The sequence below is a fragment of the Scylla paramamosain genome, chromosome 28 (genome assembly GCF_035594125.1).
Source record: "Scylla paramamosain isolate STU-SP2022 chromosome 28, ASM3559412v1, whole genome shotgun sequence".
NCBI lineage: Eukaryota > Metazoa > Arthropoda > Malacostraca > Decapoda > Portunidae > Scylla > Scylla paramamosain.
Genome location: NC_087178.1, coordinates 15,722,251 through 15,742,250, shown reverse-complemented (window position 1 = coordinate 15,742,250; position 20,000 = coordinate 15,722,251). Strand labels below are relative to the sequence as shown.

At 44.7% G+C, this 20,000-nt stretch overlaps 1 protein-coding gene across 2 annotated transcripts in view; it reads left to right on the top strand.

Moving 5' to 3' along the window:
• Positions 1–20,000, top strand: part of LOC135115004 (visual system homeobox 1-like) — a 60,967-nt gene that overhangs the window by 40,806 nt on the left and 161 nt on the right. Inside the window, exons 4-7 of one of the 2 annotated variants that reach the window (XM_064031412.1) lie at positions 15,809–15,986; positions 16,397–16,919; positions 17,261–17,532; positions 18,968–20,000. The exon at positions 18,968–20,000 is cut by the window's right edge and continues 161 nt beyond it. In XM_064031412.1, the coding sequence (XP_063887482.1) occupies positions 15,809–15,986; positions 16,397–16,919; positions 17,261–17,531 (972 nt within the window). In that variant the 3' untranslated portion in view covers position 17,532; positions 18,968–20,000. Of the gene's footprint in view, positions 1–15,808; positions 16,005–16,396; positions 16,920–17,260; positions 17,533–18,967 lie in introns of both variants that reach the window. The other variant, XM_064031411.1, reaches the window with a different exon arrangement.

Sequence of the window (20,000 nt, the reverse complement as noted above, 5' to 3'; positions counted from 1 at the left end):
CAATGTAAGGAGTGAGGCGATGTGTGTGTGTGTGTGTGTGTGTGTGTGTGTGAGAGAGAGAGAGAGAGAGAGAGAGAGAGAGAGAGAGAGAGAGAGAGAGAGAGAGAGAGAGAGAGAGAGAGAGAGAGAGAGAGAGAGAGAGAGAGAGGTGGAGGGGGACCATAACAGACAAAGGGGGTAGTAGATAAATCACAGGAACATGAGACATAATAGGGTGAGTACATTTGGATAATACATGTAACTTCATTCATTTACATGTATACGAAAATGGAATAAAAGACTGTAGTGAAAAAAATGCATATGTATCTTTGAATAACGGAAATTCACTTTATTTTACCTCTTCTTGTCTACCTCATTACCTCACTAAATCCTTTACCTGTCCCTTGCTCCCTATCTTTCCTTCCTCCCTGTGTCCGCGTCCTACTCTCTCCCAATGCATATAATACATTATACACAAACAAGTTACATAATCTCATCTGAGGTACCTTGATTCTTAGGTTCTCGTACGTGTATCACTGAACCGCCACTGATCAGCTAATCACACCATAATCTTTTCTTATTTTATTCTCCTTGTAGGATTACTTTTATTCTGTTCCTCTAACTTTTCTGGGACACTCTTAAAAGGCTGATTCACACACATCAGTGACGTATCAGTGCCGCATCCGCTCAGTGCTACAGTGTCAGTGAAAAAAAATATCGTTGCTTTGAATTCAACCGAAGCATTTACACACGTCCGGCGCAGTACAGTGTTTTGACTCTCAGTGACCGTTACGTATCCGTTCCGTGAAGCTGAGTATCGTCACCACCGATATTTTTTTTAGATTTTCACGGACGCCGGACGAGTGTTCTGAGCTGTCAAGAAAATGGATGACGAACTACTTATTGAATTGGTGCGAAACCATCCTGTTCTTTATGATCTGTCACAACCAAAATATATGGATTGCAATTTCAAGCAAGATATATGGAATAATACAGGAGAAGAAATGAAGGTAGATGTTAAGTACTCTTTTTAATTGATGTAGTTAATCATATCACACCACACCACCACACTACACCTCATACCACACCACAACACCTCACATCACACCACACCACCACACCACACCTCATACCGCACCAGAACACCTCACATCACATTTTTCTTTATTGATGTATTTAATATATTCTTAATTTTGTAGTCACACTAAATGTCAGGTTTACTTTTGCTAGGTTTTTTATACCTCTTCTCTGATTTTCATTTTCGAATCTGCAGTCATGAAAACTGCCATGGCACAGATCCAGGCTCAGAATTAGAGTAATCTTTGTACCCACTTTCTCTTCTTCACTTTTTGTTCTGCCTCTTCCTCTTCATCAATAATTATGGCAATCATTGTTACCTCCACGTCAGAAAACTTTGCCATCCTGGAAAACACTGATTTCACGCTGTACGGCATCACCACGGATGTGTGTGCGTAGACGTCACGGAAACAACACGGATATCACTGACACTGAGCGGACGCGGCACTGATACGTCACTGATGTGTGTGAATCGGCCTTAAAGAAACGGCAGCAGACTTGTTGATCCTCACGAGTCTCTCTCTGATAAACTACTCTAATTAATGAGTTGTGAACCTCACCAGGACCTTACCAGTGTTCTTAGTTGCAGTTTTTAAAGCAATTTATCTTAACTTTCTTCCTGTGCTAATCACGAATGATGAAAACATTAGATGAAATTCAATTAATTCCTCTCTAGCCTTTCAAAATTTATAAGATTAAGGACGTAACTTTTGATCAAATGAGAACACAATTACAAGACAGAAAAGTATCACTGCTGTTTGTCGACACATATCCTGCAACACAATCATCACTACTCCCTGACACATATCCTGCAACACAAGCATCACTACTCCCTGACACATATCCTGCAACACAAGCATCACTACTCCCTAACAAGTATCCTGCAACACAAGCATCACTACTCCCTGACACGTATCCTGCAACACAAGCATCACTACTCCCTGACACGTATCCTGCAACACAAGCATTACTACTCCCTGACACGTATCCTGCAACACAAGCATCACTACTCCCTGACACATATCCTGTAACACAAGCATCACTACTGCCTGACAAGTATCCTGCAACACAAGCATCTCTACTCCCTGACACGTATCCTGCAACACAAACATCACTACTGCCTGACACGTATCCTGCAACACAAGCATCACTACTGCCTGACAAGTATCCTGCAACACAAGCATTACTACTCCCTGACACATATCCTGCAACACAAGCATCACTACTCCCTGACACATATCCTGCAACACAAGCATCACTACTGCCTGACAAGTATCCTGCAACACAAGCATCACTACTCCTCCCTGACACATATCCTGCAACACAAGCATCACTACTCCCTGACAAGTATCCTGCAACACAAACATCACTACTGCCTGACACGTATCCTGCAACACAAGCATCACTACTCCCTGACAAGTATCCTGCAACACAAACATCACTACTCCCTGACACATATCTTGCAACACAAGCATCACTACTCCCTGACAAGTATCCTGCAACACAAGCATCACTACTCCCTGACAAGTATCCTGCAACACAAACATCACTACTCCCTGACAAGTATCCTGCAACACAAACATCACTACTCCCTGAGAAGTATCCTGCAACACAAGCATCACTACTCCCTGACACATATCCTGCAACACAAGCATCACTACTGCCTGACACGTATCCTGCAACACAAGCATCACTACTCCCTGACACATATCCTGCAACACAAGCATCACTACTCCCTGACAAGTATCCTGCAACACAAACATCACTACTCCCTGACACGTATCCTGCAACACAAGCATCACTACTGCCTGACAAGTATCCTGCAACACAAGCATCACTACTGCCTGACACGTATCTTGCAACACAAGCATCACTACTCCTCCCTGACATGTATCTTGCAACACAAAGTCACCAGTGTTTCCTCGACTCTTGAAAACTCGAAAATAGAAAAGCTTTCCCTTCATCCTGTCTCTCGCCGCCTATCACCTTTGCGAATTTTGAGGGAAAAAAGGCTGCGAATTTCTCGACTGGCATTTACCTGAGGCCGTTCTGTTGTCACTCTCACGAACCGAAAAAAAAAAAAAAAATGGTAGCACGAAAAAGTGGAGTTTTTGTACATTCGAAGGCCACAGCTTATAGGAGTAGGCGGTGTGAGAGAGAACAGGGAGAGGGAAGGGAGGTGGCGCCGGGTATGAAGGTGCATAGGGACAGGGAGGAAGGGAGGATAGGGAGCAAGGGACAGGTAAAGGGTTGGTTGGTAGGGTGGGAGAGGGTGAGGGAGAGAGGAAGAGATAAGATAAAAGGAATTTCTGATATTCAAAGATACACACGGATTTTTTTTTTTTCATTATTGAGTCTTTTATTCCATTTCATATATGCCATTTTGAAAGCTTTTTGTCGTATTCTTTTTTTTCCATCCTTCTCTCTCTCTCTCTCTCTCTCTCTCTCTCTCTCTCTCTCTCTCTCTCTCTCTCTCTCTCTCTCTCTCTCTCTCTCTCTCTCACATACATTTTATTAGTGTTCTTTCATTCCTTTTCGTGGAAGAATAAACTCTTTTCACGAACATCTGAAACGTCCGTGTCTCTGCAGCAGATGAATAAAGAATCTCGTTAATCTATTGCCTGATGATAAAATAATTCCACAATCACACAGAAGCAATGCACGGAAGGAATTTATTTTATTTGTGCTTCATCTGTAGATAAAAACCTCGCAGGGGAAGAAAATGGAGAGGGAAATGTGAGTGTGATCTGAGGTGAGGCACTCGTCCCCTGGTTGCACCTTGTTGTGGGGATTGCGTAATTCTTGCCAGTATTCAAATTCTAAAGTAATGAGACAAGCAAGTGAATCAGTGTGAATAGCTTGATACTTGTAAATATTTAATTTCTTGTAAATTATTCAGTTTATTGTAAATGTTCTTGTAAATATTGAGCCTCTTGTAAATATTCATCTTACAAATACTCAATTTCTTGTAAATACTCAATGTGTAAATAATCAACTTCTTGAAAATTTTTCTTTTAAGTATTCAACTTCTTGTAAAAATTCAACTTTTTCGTAAATATTCAAGCTCTTCTAAATATTCAACTTCTTGTAAATATTCTTGAATATATTCAACTTCTTGTGCATAAATATTCAATTCTTGTAAAAATTCAAGTTTTTGTAAATATTCAAGCTTCTTTAAATATACAACTTCTGGTAAATATTCTTGTAAATATTCAACTTCTTGCACATAAATATTCAAATTCTTGTAAAAATTCAACTTTTTGTAAATATTCAAGCTTCTTTAAATATTCATCTTGTAAATATTCAACTTATAGTAAACATTCTTGTAAATATTCAACCTTTGTGCATAAATATTCAGATTCTTGTAGATATTCAACTACTGGTAAACATTCTTGTAAACATTGAACCTCTTGTACATAAATGTTCAACTTTTTGTAAAGAGTCAACTCGATTCTTGTAAATATTCAAATTCCATCCCAATGAGACAAGCCATGAGTCAGTGTGAATAACCTCGCAGCCACTGATCCACTTCTTGATCCTTCGCGGCCTCCCCGTGTCTCGAGCTTCAAACGTTCAAATACAAAAGAAGTAGTTCACGCTCTTTGCACCTCGTTTTTTTTTTTTTTTTTTTTTTTGCACCCCACGTTTTTCATACCAGCACAGCATCTCAAGATTACTCCTCCAAAGCTGCCTAGATTGCTGGGTGGCTGTGTCGTCCTGTGGTAATCTTGTGGTCTATAAAGGTTAACAGTTCTTGACTCACTGCACTTTTTCAGTGGGAGAGGCAGCGCTTTTTTTTTTTTTTTTTCGTAACCATTCCCCATATTCTGAAACACTTCTGCGCGGTACCCCCATTATATTTTCAAAAAGAAAGGCTCGTGTTGAAGTTGCACAGGTTTTTAAAGATGTTTCTATGACTAGTGATAAATCAACAGGGTTTCTATATTATTAACAAGAGAAACACTCGTGAAAATCCGGCTAATCGTCTCTGTGGCCTTTGAAAATAAAACGTTTCTGAATACGGGACCGTAACCCTCGGCCACATGACGCCTTGGTGCAGCACAATAGTTCTGTTTGAAAAAAAAAAAAAAATTAACTGCCAACCCTTTCTCTCTGTCGGTGCTTTACATTAATCTCCATCGAGCGTAAAGACTTCGAATGATACTGAAATAATGAATTAGCGTTTCCATCCGAGGGCAGGTTAAGTCAGATTACGTTTAAATTCATTCAGTTCATTAATTACATTGCTAATCCCTAAATCGTGCACATCATGATTTAAAAAGAGTACCAGATTTTTACCCAGATACTGTCATGAAATTAGCAAGGCAGAATTATTCTCATAGAAGCAAAAATGTTCACACAGATAGATAGATAGATAGATAGATAGATAGATAGATAGATAGACAGATAGAAAGATAGATATATAGACAGATAGATAGATATTTTATTGACTGCAAAATACAGGACACAGCATAATTCCAGAAGCGGTACATCCAGTTAATTATTCTTACATTAAACACATTAAAACAACTAAAAAATAAGAAACGTATGTTAAAAGATAAAACACACACACACACACACACACACACACACACACACACACACACACACACACACAGTCACAACACAAAGTCGTCCCATCCCGTGCCGCGCTAAGAACTCATCCAACAAACTGGTGACATACATGAAGGACAATCTCTTTCCTTCCCTTTACCGGGGACACATTACCATATTTTTCGACTCTGCTCCTCGTGGCGTAAGCATTCATGATTTACTGGCTACGTTTACACAGCGCGCCTATCAACCACGGGAGGAGCACAGGACAGAGGCGAGAATGTAACGGAGTGTGGAGCAGATGAGGAAGAGAACAGGCATAACAGAAGAGTGAAAGAAAACAAAGAAAGGGACGATGGATTGAAAGAGGGAAAGAGAAAAGAGGGAAAAGGAGAGAAGGAAAGGCTGAGGTAGAGAGTAGCGAAGAATAAGAACACCAGGAGGATGACAAAGAAAAGAGGGAAAGGAGAGGAGAGAAGAGGGAAGTAGAGAGCAGGGAAGAGGGAAGGTAACAGGAGGATGAGATAACTGAATAAACTCAAAGCAAGAGGAGGATAAGAAAGGATATGAAACAGCAGGTATGAAGCAAGAGGGGGAAGAAAGCACGATTAGACAAGAAAATAAATGCAGGAGCAGAAGGAATAAAAAAGAAGTAAATAACGGTAGCAAAAAGAAAAACAAACCCGAGTAATTCTGATATGTGTGTACGAATAGGGAAACAGACAAAATAAAACAATAAAGAAGAAAAGGCCAATAGGTTCTGAAGGGAGGAGAGAGAAAGAGAGAGAAAGAGATGGAGAGGAAAATGAGAGACAGAATGAAAGGTTCCTATGTTATTAAAGTGGAGAGAGAGAGAGAGAGAGAGAGAGAGAGAGAGAGAGAGAGAGAGAGAGAGAGAGAGAGAGAGAGAGAGAGAGAGAGAGAGAGAGAGAGAGAGAGAGAGAGAGAGTTTAGAATAGTTACTTGTTCAGCTTTTAAGGGAGAATAAAATAGAATAGAACAAACACGTAACGCGGAGTGACGTCAGGCAGAGAGGAACAAAGTGAACAAGAGAACGAAGGGAACACAAGAGCGCATGGAAAAGAGATAGCACACTTTTTTTCCTTGATGGCCTATGTAAATGCACCATAACGCACACACACACACACACACACACACACACACACACACACACACACACACACACACACACACACACACACAAGGGAAGGAAGAAAATGAGTTGTATATTGATATTTATATTCGTTTACAAATCCACGACACTGGCCACAAATATTCCTTACTAAGAAGGAGGAGGGGGAGGAGGAGGAGGAGGGGGAGGAGGGATGGGAGGAAAATGGAGTGGCAAGGGAGGTGGTAGTGACGTGGGAAAAAAAAAAAAAAAGAGAAAACATAAAAAAAAAAGAAAAGGAGTAGAGAGGAAGATGCGGATTAAAGAAATATATGGGAGGAAGAAACGGAAACCGCGAAAGAAAAAGGAAGACTAAAGGAGGCAAGGAAGCGGGGAAGAAGGGAGGGACCTTCGCCGCGGTCTGTAGGAGAAATATTGGGGACATTACTGGTGATAGCCGCTGGTCCCGCCTCACCCCGGCCTGCGCCCTACGCCCCGCCGCCGCCCCTCGACCCTTGCAGCGATTGGCCGCAAGGACGCTGCCGGCCCGGGGCGCTGCGGCGGGATACGACCCCTGGGAGGCGGCGATGCCCTGTATGATTAATGTAGTATTAAATATCCTTCCCGACGGAGATATTAAAGCCTCGTTCCCAGCGGCCGCCGAGCCCAGCGCCGAGCTAACACAATGATCAAATTTGTATCGATAGACCATTACTGAAGGAGAAATCAGATTACGGCGGCGGCTTCCCTCGCGCATATGAATCACGCTCCCTGATGCCGCCCTCAACGGGAATTATTATGCTCACTGACTGGCCCCGGGAATTATGTGAATCATGCTTGCACACGGACCCAGATGGAGGAGCAAGGAGGGTGAGGGAAGGCGGAAGGGGAGGGGAGGAACAGATCGGAGACAAGGGCTGGGATGGGACGAGGATGGGAGGCTGGAGATGGAAGAGGAGGAAGAATGGGAGCCAGGGAATGGAAGAAGAGAAGGGACGGGAGGACAGGAATAGAAAGGAGGAGGAATGGAAGCCAGGGAGTGGAAGAACAGATCAAGAAAGCAGGGAATGTAGGAACAGGTAAAATGGAAGATGAGGAATGGAATTAAAGTAGGAATGAGAGGCAGGAAATGGAAGAAGAGGAAGAATGCGAGATAAAGGATGGAATGGAAGGAGGAATGGGAGACAGTGGATGGAAGACAAGGAACAGAAAGAGGAGCGGAGAGAGTAAGCAAGGGAATGAAGGAGAGGTGAAAGGGAATCAACACGAGAACAAGACCTAGGGACAATGTAAAGGACCTCCTGGGGACAACACAAGGCCTTGATTGGGTGATGAGAGGGACCCTGGAAGACCTATACTGTGAGTGAGAGACGGAGACAGGACGGGAGGGAGAGATATAGGACTACATTCTGAAACACTTCTGCGCCGCATCTCCACTACATTCCAAAGGTTTTTAGTTGAGGTTACACGTGTTTTTAAGAATGTTTATTTAGGGTTCTAGTGTGAGATTAACAACATTTTTAGATTATAAGCATGAGAAACACTCTTGAGAACACGGCTAATCAGCTTTGTGGCCTTGGAAAACAGTCGTGGTGAGAGAGCAAGGCGTTTAAGAATAAGGGCCATGGAGACAAGTGAGAGGAACATGGCCTGCTATGTGAGAGGAATGGGGAGTTTATGTAATTTTTTTTTTTCTCTCAGAAGGAAAATGATTGCACGAAAAAGACTTGTTTAAGTGAAGAAAGACCAGGTAAGAAAAGACTTGAGTTTGAATGGGAAAATGGGAAAATACTTGAGTGTTTGAGTTTGAAATGGATCTCAATGTAAAACGACTTGTCTTTGAGGGGCAGGAAACGCGTTTGACTAAGAATAGACGTGTTTAAGTGAGTGAGAGAGAGAGAGAGAGAGAGAGAGAGAGAGAGAGAGAGAGAGAGAGAGAGAGAGAGAGAGAGAGAGAGAGAATTTAGAAAGTAGTTTACAATTTTTTTTTTTTTTTTTTTTTTTTTTGGTGGGGAGGGAAGAAGTGGAATAGAGAGAGAAGAGCTTGCACTTGAGTGGGAAAAGACTTGACTGATTTGGAAAAGAGTTTTAGTGGGAAAGACTTGACTTTGAATGACAGATGACTTGGTGTCTGAGAAGGAAAACTGACTGAGTGAAAAAAGAAAAATCTGAATGGAAAAGACTTGTTATGAAGCAGGAAAAAATTTGTAATTTAGTGGAAAAAACAAAAAAAAAACATTTGTCTAGAGTGGGAGAACGACTTTTGTTTGAGTAGGGAAAGACATAAAGATGAGAAGAAGAACATGGGAAGACTGGAAGCTGAATACCGGGGATAGAAACACAGAGACAGAAACACGGAGACAGAAACACGGAGACACCAACACGGAGACAGCAACACGGAGATAGAAACACGGAGACAGCAACACGGAGATAGAAACACGGAGACGGAAAAACAGAGACAGAAACACGGAGACAGCAACACGGAGACATAAACATGGAGACAGCAACACGGAGACAGAAGCACGGAGATAGAAACACGGAGACAAACACGGAGAGAGAAACACGGAGACAGAAACACGGAGACAAAAACAGAGATAGAAACACGGAGATAGAAACACGGAGATAGAAACACGGAGATAGAAACACGGAGGGAGAGAAACACGGAGAGAGGGAAACACGGAGAGAGAGAAACACGGAGACAGAAACACGGAGACAAAAACAGAGATAGAAACACGGAGATAGAAACACGGAGATAGAAACACGGAGATAGAAACACGGAGGGAGAGAAACACGGAGAGAGGGAAACACGGAGAGAGAGAAACACGGAGACAGAAACACGGAGACAAAAACAAGAAGACTCGATGCAGCGGCGGAGAGAGAGAGAGAGAGAGAGAGAGAGAGAGAGAGAGAGAGAGAGAGAGAGAGAGAGAGAGAGAGAGAGAGAGAGAGGGAGAGGGAGGTACCGAGGACATACGTCATAAGAGAGGCTCGTTAGGGATTGACTCAGCTTTTTTTAGTCTAAGATCCCCCTCCTTTCTCTCTCTCTCTCTCTCTCTCTCTCTCTCTCTCTCTCTCTCTCTCTCTCTCTCTCTCTCTCTCTCTGTGTGTGTGTGTGTGTGTGTGTGTGTGTGTGTGTGTGTGTGTGTGTGTGTGTGTGTGTGTGTGTGTGTGTGTGTGTGTGTGTGTATCTGGAAACCTACTCATCATTTCATCCACTTTATCAATCTTCATATTTATCTTTTCACACGCCTATCAGGACACAAGGGTGACCGCAACACAAAGGAACACAAAGAAGGAACAAACAACTCCACTATCTCGCGGAAGACAGGATGCGAGGAGGAGTGCAATGCATTAAGAAAGAAAGAAAAAAATAATGACATGGTTTGGTCACGTAATAAGAAGAGAAGACTAGGAACTAATTAAAAAAAAAGCCTTAAAAAAAACAGTTGAAGGAAGAAAATCGAGTTGAAGACAGAGTAAGATGCAGGGATGGAATTACGGTAAAACTGCAAAGGATGGGAGTCGCATAAGCAGATACAAGGGACAAAAACAACTGGGGGAGACACGTACACGGCGCCAGCCCCTCACTCTAGAGGAACGGCGAAAGGAGAAGAAGGATGCGAGGAGCCACAGGGAATATGAAGGACGTGGAGGGGAGTTTGAAGGTCCCGATGAGTAAGAGAGAGAGAGACAGAGGACTGGAAGCAGCGGGGTCAGGGCCTGGGGGTCTGTTGGGATCTGGGGGGTATGGTGGGGGAATGGCAGGGGTCCGGTGGCCACCCAAACGTCCCCACTTTATGGCTTGTTGTGAGGGGCGCCTTGGCTATCTGGGTTCTTATTGAATTACCCAAACTTGATTCAGGGTCCCCCCAGTGGCCCCTTGAGGCCCTGCGTGCTCGTTAAAGTGAGGGATTGTGAGGGACATCCACACAGGAGACTACCCTTACCCCCTCACCCCTCATCTCCTCCCCCCGTCTCCCCTCACCCCTTGTCCCTCCCTCACTCATCTTCTCAAATTCTAAGATCCTTCAGTATTTGCATTCTCAGGCGTAAAATTCCTTCATTAAGACAGTAACTGATTTTTTTGTTTTCATATCAGTAATCAGGTATGTACACACGCTGAAGAACACACACACACACACACACACACACACACACACACACACACACACACACACACACACACTACACACTCACACACACACACACATACACACAGAGAGAGGGAGAGAGAGAGAGAGAGAGAGAGAGAGAGAGAGAGAGAGAGAGAGAGAGAGAGAGAGAGAGGAGAGAGAGAGAGAGAGAGAGAGAGAGAGAGAGAGAGAGAGAGAGAGAGAGAGAGAGAGGTTATATGACTGAAAATAAAAGCCGAATAGAGGACCTGGAGTAGAAGAAGGAGGAGGAGGAGGAAGAGGAGGAGGAGGAGGAGGAAAAGGAGAAGGAGGAGGAGGAGCAGGAGGAGGAGGAGGAGGAGGAGGAGGAAAAGGAGGAGAAGGAGGAGGAGGAGGAGGAGGAGGAGGAGGAGGAGGAGGAAGGGAGCCTGGAGGAAGATGATGGCTGAGTTATGAGGATGAGTCGTGTGGATGACTGTCAAGAGAAGGAAGCTGAAAGTTAGAGAGAGGGAGAGGACCAGGCCACTGACTCTCTCTCTCTCTCTCTCTCTCTCTCTCTCTCTCTCTCTCTCTCTCTCTCTCTCTCTCTCTGTCTGTCTGTCTGTCTGTCAAACTAGGCAGATAACAAAGTACGGACGGGGGGAAGACTGTATCGGGGCGTGACGGGTTAAGAAGCAAGTGAGGCGTAGAAAACGGATTGAGGGAAGAGCAGTGACACCCTTACCACACCCTTATCACCCTCATCACCCTTACACCGCAATGACCCTCAGTACAGCTCCACCATCACCACACCACCCATAATACACCACTACACCACCGCACCACCACCGCCACTACCACTTAGGCTCCCCATCCACTTATTGTGAGCCACGCCTTGTCGCTGCCCAATTTCCAGCCTTTCATAATAGTCGTATTGGTCATTAGTCATCGTCCAGGCCGCGCCGGAACGCCAGGAATGGACTGGAATGGCCTGGAATGACCCAACTTCGCCCGCCGCGGCCAGTTTTCATTACGAGGATGGCCGCGTGAGGGCAGCAGCGCGGGGAGGTTATGGAGGGAGATGAGAAGAGAAAGGCTTTATTACGAATTACAGACGGGGGTCATTAAAACGCTCCTCCTCTTCCTCCTCCTCCTCCTCATCCTTATCCTCCTCCTCCTCCTTCTCCTCCTCCTCTTCCTCCTCCTCCTCCTCCTCCTTCTCCCCTTCGGCGCTAAATTGAGCTTCGTCTAAATAAAGGGACTTAATATAGAAGACGCGGAGAGTTTAATTGACTTATTGCTCGAGGAAGAGTGTGAAAGGAGGAGGGAAGAAGAAGAGGAAGAGGAAGAGGAAAGAAGAAGCGAAGGAGAAAGAGGATGAAAACACTCAAAGATGCTGTTTAAGGGACATTTAATATTTTCCTCTTCCTCACCACTATCACTACCACCACCACTACCTCCTCTCACTTCATTCCCCTCATATTAATGCTGAGAAGTCGCGCGGTCCATAAAACAGTAGGACACCAGAGCATTAGGACACCGAATACAGGAAAACTCATTACAGGGAACATGAGAGAAGTATTGTGCAGATGATTAGTACGAGTGTCATATTAGGTGGCAATGTGGCAAGCTGGAAATTGGTAAGTATTTTAGTCTATATGATGGTTATGATTACACGAGTTTCTTATTTTGTTTTGAGAAAGGTATTTTGAGTAGGTTATATAGAGTATCCACTGGTCTGCTGCCTTGAGAGATGGAAAAAAAAAAGTAATGGGCAAAGGATGATGAAAGAAGTAATGACAGTTTTACAGGTGTTTCCCATTTTATTTTCGAAAAAGGATTATGAAAGAGCTAGTGCCGTTTTTACAGGTGGACAGATGCTAAATGGAAAGGCAGGTGTCGTGAGCAGTAATCAGCCTTTCTCTCACACGTTCACTTTTCCGTCTCAGTCTCATCCCTCAGCCAGCCAGTCTCCCTTACACGCAAGAAACACAAATGTATCCTTGGATAATCAAACAATTATTCATATCACTGGCTAGACAAGTTTTCTCTTTTAATACACGTAACTTTTTGTACACTATTTCTTGTGTTAATTTCTCGTCATTATTTCTACAGAGTAAAAAGACAAAATAATTCTTATGTTTTCCCTCTTTTCTCTCCTGTGACTCCATGCGAACAATTTTTACATTGCTAGGAAGGTTAGGAAAGGACGACCACAGCAGCTAAATATTTATGGATGAGGATGATAGGTGGAAGCAGCTATGTATGGTATGTTTATAGATATGTTTGATAAAGGAACTGTCGCGTGTAGGCCTGATGGCTGCTTGCAGTTTCCTTCATTTTTTTTAGGTAATTATGTTCTCAACTGTTCATACCACTGGCTCCTAATAATGAATACCCGCTGTTCTGGTGAGGGACTTAAGCCTGGAGGGAGGGATGACCGGGGCCGCGGTAATCACTTCACAGAAAGAAACGCGGGACTTAAGGATAATTGCACAGGGCATTATTAGATGGGGACACCTACTTTCATCTGTCCAGTCTGCGTCCCGCCGCCCTCTCCTCAACGATGGCTGATCCGGGACTTACGGAAAGTGACCACTTCCCAAGGGACCCGAGATTTTCCTCCTCCTCCTCCTGCTTCTCCTCCTCCTCCTCCCCCTTCTCCTTCTCTTCTTTTCTCTTCCTCTTAACTCCCTTTTTTTTCTTTATTCTTTTTACCGCTATATTTTGTACACTGCTTAGATACTTCCGCCACCATTTGCGTATGAGTTACGTCGTCAGGGAAAAAATTTGTTCCTTGTACTAATTCGTCAGTTTTCACGTTACATACGACATGAAATTCACCGTAACAATGACGTTTTGTTCTTGCAAAAAAAAAAGAAAAGGTTACTTCCCAGAAAAGGAGAATAAATGCATTAATAAATGTTAAGAACTCATAAAGTGTAGAAATTAAAGTATATTCCTTCTTTCATCTCTCCCTCCCTTCCTTCATCTTCTTATTCTCTCCCTCCGTTCCTCCATTCTCCAATCTATGTATACGTTAACCATTACGTTCACTCCCCATATACAATCACAAGGAAGGGCAGAGAGGAAGATAAGAGGCAACAACCCGATAACAATTACGTGATGCGTCAAGTAATCGAGGTTGTCACGTGACCAGCGGAGGAAGTGACGTCACAACAAGGGGGGTGCTCGCTGCCTGGCGTTCCCACTCCCCGATAAACTTTCTTAATTCCGATCGTTCAAAGCGTTAATTAGAGCAAGGCGGGGAATACGAGAAAAGTTTTAATTAATTTCTAATAAAGCGTAGATCAGGAAAATTATTGAAGAAAGTTTGGAGGTGGCGAGAAGGGAAGAAGAGGGCAAAGAGAGGGAGGAGGAGGAGGAGGAGGTGGGTGGAAAGGAGATATCCCCCTCCCCACTCTCTCCTCCCTTCTCCACCCCCTCTCCATTCTCTCTACCCTCCCCTCCGTTCTCTCTCCCCACTCTCCGTTTTCTTTATATATTATCACCACAGTTCACTTGATCATTTCTCCTCTTCTTCCTCCTCCTCCTTCTCCATCTCTTCCTCCTGTGTTAACCCAAAATTAACACTATAGAGAAACTGTGAAGCTAAGTCAGGCAGGAGTGGTGGCCAGGTTACAGCATGAGTGATTCGTCATTTCACAATCATTTAATCGTCACTTCACTGTCACGTTGGATTTCAGACATGTTCATTTCACATCTGAGCACCCTGGTCCCTCCCGTAATCCTCTCCCAACCTCGTGGCTCCCTAATCCAACCCAAACCATCTGCAAATACACGAGAAATAACAGGGTTTCATAATCACACCATGACTGACCTTGGACTTGGCGACGTGTTCTCTGCTGCCAGTAGGGATGATATGATCTCAAGTAAGTACTGCTGGGTCTGTAGGGAAGTGGTGGTCAGATGCCTTCATAATGTCCTCACTCCTTTACTCTCATCAGTTCCTAGACCTGTATTCTGAAACGCACTGTTCTCTCACCACCACTATTTTCAAAGGTCCCAGAGATGATTAAACGGGTTCTCAAGTCTTTTCTGTTAATAATGCAGAAGTTTTGTTAATCTGTCACCATAACCGTCAAAACAACCTTAATAACTCGCGTAACTTCAACTAGCACTTTTGATTCAGTGGAGGTGGACGTAGAAGTGTCCCGGAATACAGTGGCTAATGATACACACACACACACACACACACACACACAGCACATGGGAAATGGTTACAGAGCAGCTTCTATCGGCCTGCGTGACTCCCTGGACACTGCAGAATGACTGAGAGAATTGTAAACATCTAAGCCACTCGTGATACTCAAGCTGAACGTAACGATTGGTGCTGCTGTCAATCCATAGATGGCGCTAACCTCATGCTACCCTTATGAATATTTGCGGATGTAAGAATGATGTTTGATGTTTTGTGCTTTGGTTATGCGTTTATCTGGGGTGTCTTCTGAGGTATGCAGGAGGACGAACGGTGAATTTGTGCGCTGAGTGAGTGACGGGCTGTTGTTAGACATTCCCGTGCCGATCCTTCGCTTCACCCACAGGAAGTCAGGTGAAATTTGTGGTTTTAGTAGAGCTTATTACCGCCCCTCCAGATCCCCTACCGCCCACCCCTCCTTCAGCCTCTCCACCCTCGCCTTCCCTCTTCACGTCATGTCCTGATGAAGTGTTGGTGTCCAGGTGGGGCGGCGAGTGTAAACATGACCAGTAGAGCTGCGGCCCGTCTCCCCCACCCCGCAGCCACATTTATGAGCACTTCCTCACGCCCCACTGCCTGCAGCCCAGGCAGTGAATGTGTGCGTGTCTCCCTGCCTCTCATGCACTTAGAAATGAGGGAAACACACACACACACACACACACACACACCAAGGATGTTTATTAAAGTTTTATTTAATCTCCTTCACACGCACACACACACACACACACACACACACACACACACACACACCACTCATACACTTCCTCCATCTTGCAGGTGTGGTTCCAGAACCGTCGAGCGAAGTGGCGTAAGACGGAGAAGACGTGGGGCAAGAGCACCATCATGGCGGAGTACGGCCTGTACGGCGCCATGGTGCGACACTCCCTGCCGCTGCCGGAGTCCATCGTCAAGTCCGTGGAGGCGGGCGAGGAGTGTCCGGCGCCCTGGCTCCTAGGTATGGGTCAGAGTCCAGGTGAGTCCACTCGGCGCCCGGTCCCCGCCGCACGTTCCTCAACCTCAACTGAATTGGCCACAAGGTTCTGACGCCGCAGCGTTCGGTCAGAGGCGGCCTGATGGCGCTGCCAGGGGTAAAGGCGGGAGTTAAGGGGTCACTGCAAGCCTGGGTCAGGAGTTGTGCTGTGGGCGGCGTGAAGAGCGGCGGAGCGGGCGTGCCAGTGGGGAGGCGGGGCGGCGGCGGGGTGGGCGGCCTGCCTGCCCACCACGACGCCGTCCGTAGAGCCACTGAGATAACACTTAACTGCCTGTCTGTAATGCCCTTAACTGCCCCACCAGTAGTGCCTGTGCGGCGAAGACAACCCAGTGTCACGCAGCCTGAACCCTCCCCTCACTGCCTGCTCTTGACAGGGATGCACCGGAAGAGCATAGAGGCGGCGCAGCAGCTGCAGAAGGTGGAGGACGAGAAGGATCCGGAGAAAAGCGGGGATGGCCACGACGACAAGCGTGACCTGAACAGCGGAGACACAAGTGGGGAGGGGAGCGGCGGAGGAGGAACGACGGGGACGAACTCTGAGGAAGGAGGTGGAGAAGGTGGAGGAGGCGGGGGAAGAGAAGAAGAAGGAGGGGGAGGAGGAGGAGGAGGAGGTGGAGGAGAAGGAGGAGGAGGAGGAGGAGGAAGAGGAGGAGAAGAAGGAGAGTGTGCAAGAGGTATAGAGGGGGAGGGCGGGAGAGGAGAAGGTGGCAGTGGAGGTGGAGGTAGCAGTGCAGGTGGTGGAGGCAATGGTAGCAGTAGTGGTGGCAGGATAAAAGGAGAGAGAAGCGGAGATCTGAGTGACATGGACGACGGCTGCGGTGACCTGAGCGAAGACGAGGGAAGCAGGGAGGGCGAGGCGGTGGAGAGCAAGATCCACCTGCCCACCGACGACTTCAGGTGAGAACCACGCAGGGGAGATACTGCTCACCTCATTCCTGCGTGAAGAAAGACTAATTGTACTCATAACTCATCTGAAACACAAGACCTTGTCAAACGCACCTAACAGCACATTACTCACCACTCATCACCACAGCCTGCACCACTCAACCCAGTCACTCAAAACCCAGCAGCACATTACTCACCAGTCATTACCACAGCCTGCACCACTCACCCCAGTCACTCAGCACCCAGCAGCACATTACTCACCACTCATCACCACAGCCTGCACCACTCACCCCAGTCACTCAGCACGTCCTGACGCCCACCAAAGGACGTTCACCACGCCGTGTCTCCCTCAGGTCCAGCAGCATCGCCGCCCTCAGACAACGGGCACAGGAGCACAGCGCGATGTTACTGCAGAGCATGAGTCCACACGAGGCTCTCAGCCACGCTCACGCCCACGCCCACGCTCTCCACCAGCAGCAGCAGCATCTTCAACACCAGCAGCAGCAGCAGCAACAGCAGGAACAGGAGTCCTCACAACGACAGGTCCCTCCGCTCCACGCGTTAGGGGCGGCGCTCCCCCCCACGCCCCATCGCTCCCACCACCTTCACCAGGCTCTCTTCTAAGGTAATGCTCCCCTTAACCTAATCTAACACATCCCCTTTCTCCCAACCCAAGCTCTCTTCTAAGATAATCCCCCCTATCCCCTCCCCCAATACAAGGTTTGTTCTCAGGTAACCTCCTCCTCTATCCCCCTCCTTGGCTTTCTCCGAAGGTAACACGTACACTCTCTCCTCAACCCACAAGAGTAACCACATATAGTAATGTAATAAATTTTAACAAACCATTCCAATTAAGGTGAAAAAAAAAATCCGGTTTATTAATTTCATCAACAAAAGAATAATGTAGCGTAAATTAATAAGTTAAATCTTCCTTCTCTTCCCCTTCCTCCTTTTCCTCCTCCCCTTCTTTTCCCATTCCCTTCCCGTCATCAGCAAAGACCAACACGAGTGTCAAAGATGAGAGAATGACACAGCATGATACAAAAACATCTGGAAATATCACCTTTTACGTACCCTCACCTGAAGAACCCTTTATGGATATTTGGAACGTTCGCTGTGTCATTGCTGCTTCTCTACAAAGATACATGTTATATCCATGTTTCGTTCATCCCTTTCACCGGTAAACTCTGGAACTCTATGCCTGCGTTTGTTTTCCTTCCTTCTCGTGACTTGAACTGAGCATGAAAACACGCAAAAAAAAAATAAAATAAAAAAATAAGGGAAACAGCAAGAAGCCGCCAGGCCTACACATGGCAGTCCCTGTGTTTCAAGCAAGTCGTTTTATGGATATAACGTTAGCCTACTTAATATTGAGACAGTGACTATTGATTTCCTGGCAAAAATATGGTGTTTTTTTTTTCTTAATTTTCTATCGTGATCTACACAATGAAGGGATTGGCAGTGAAATTAATGAACTGAATTAATCTAAACCTCACTTCAACTGACTTAGCCCTCAGATGAAAACGCTAATGTTATTTCAATATTATCTCAAGGAAGGACTCTCTCCGCATCTCTGGAACCAAATTGTCCTCCAGTTTAGAAATCTGCTTAACTTTGCTTTATGGAAGGGCAATCTTAGCGAGCCTTTTTTTATTTTTTTTATCGATTTTGTGCCCTTCGTAATTAACATTGAGTCAATTACCATGAATGTTAAGGGCTGCTGATAATTATATGATGGTGATTAGTTCGTTTCTTTATGATAATGCACTTTGCTTCCATGCTACACTACAATCATGTACGAATGTTACGCTGGTTTTCGTTTATTTATCAGTTCATTACGTATGAGCGAATATGTGTATTAATATGGAGAAATAATAATAAAGATATTACTATAGTGGATAATGAAGTAAAGGAAGTAATGACAGAAGACAGGACAAGTGGAAAATTACACCCAGGGATTAGATAAGTTTTGTGGGTGGCCTGGAATAGACAGCAACTTAAAAGACATCAGGAAAACACATCATATCATCTGTGTCACTCTTTGCCCCGTTCACCCACAGATGGAGAGCTGGCCCGTGACTCCCTGTGATTCCCACCGGTGACTCCTCCCTGCCACGCCCTCATCACACTTTCACATCCTCGCCTCAGCCCGCCGAAGACCATCCTAGCCCATCATCCCCGCCGCAACCCACCACTGGCTCTTCACCCCTGGCCCGTCACCCCTGCCGCGTCACCCCCGCCGCAGCATCAGTCACTCAGCCAAGTCCCACTCAATCATTCTCTTCATAGCCGACTGAAATTAGAGTAAAATGACAATGAGATCTTCCAAAGTCACCATTTTTTTTTTTTTTTTTTTTTTTTATAATGTAACCCTTTTTGTCCTCTTCCGTCTCGTGTCTATTCTCTGTCTCGTCTATTGAATATTTATGTTTTTTTCTATGATTTTAGTATTTTAGTATTTTAGTATCTGATTTTTCTTTCTTTTTTTTTTCTCTATTCCTCCTTCAGGTCTCTTTCTGTATATTGTTTATTCTTTATATATATTTTTTTTTATACTTTCACCATTTTTTCTTTCCTTCTTTCTTCCTGTCTCTTTTATTTAATTGGTCTGTTGAATATTATGTTTTTTTTTTTTTTTTGTATAATCTCACTTTTTTCTATCTCTCTTTCTCCTTCCAGTCTCTTTTTCTCAATTTTTTTCTCTTGAGTATTTATATATATTTATTTTTTTCTATATTTTCCTGTTTGATTTCTTTGATGTCTGAAAGCAAGGCAATATTGTATGTCCTGTTAATCAGATGAAAAGAGATGCATTTTCTAGTCTTATTTTTCATCATCGAGCATCAAAATGTATCGTTATTAAACCTCACAATGCATTATACTTTTTTTTTTTATTTACTCATTTTGTGTCAAGCAGTTCCTAATCGTATAGCAAAATACGTTTCATCTCTTCTCTCTCTCTCTCTTTTTTTATTTTTCTTTATCATTTTTGTATCTCATAACTTTCTCGATCAAAAACTTTCCTCCATTATTCTCTTTTTAAATGTGTCTTCATATTTTGACTCGTACGTTTCTATCTCATTTTTAACCTAA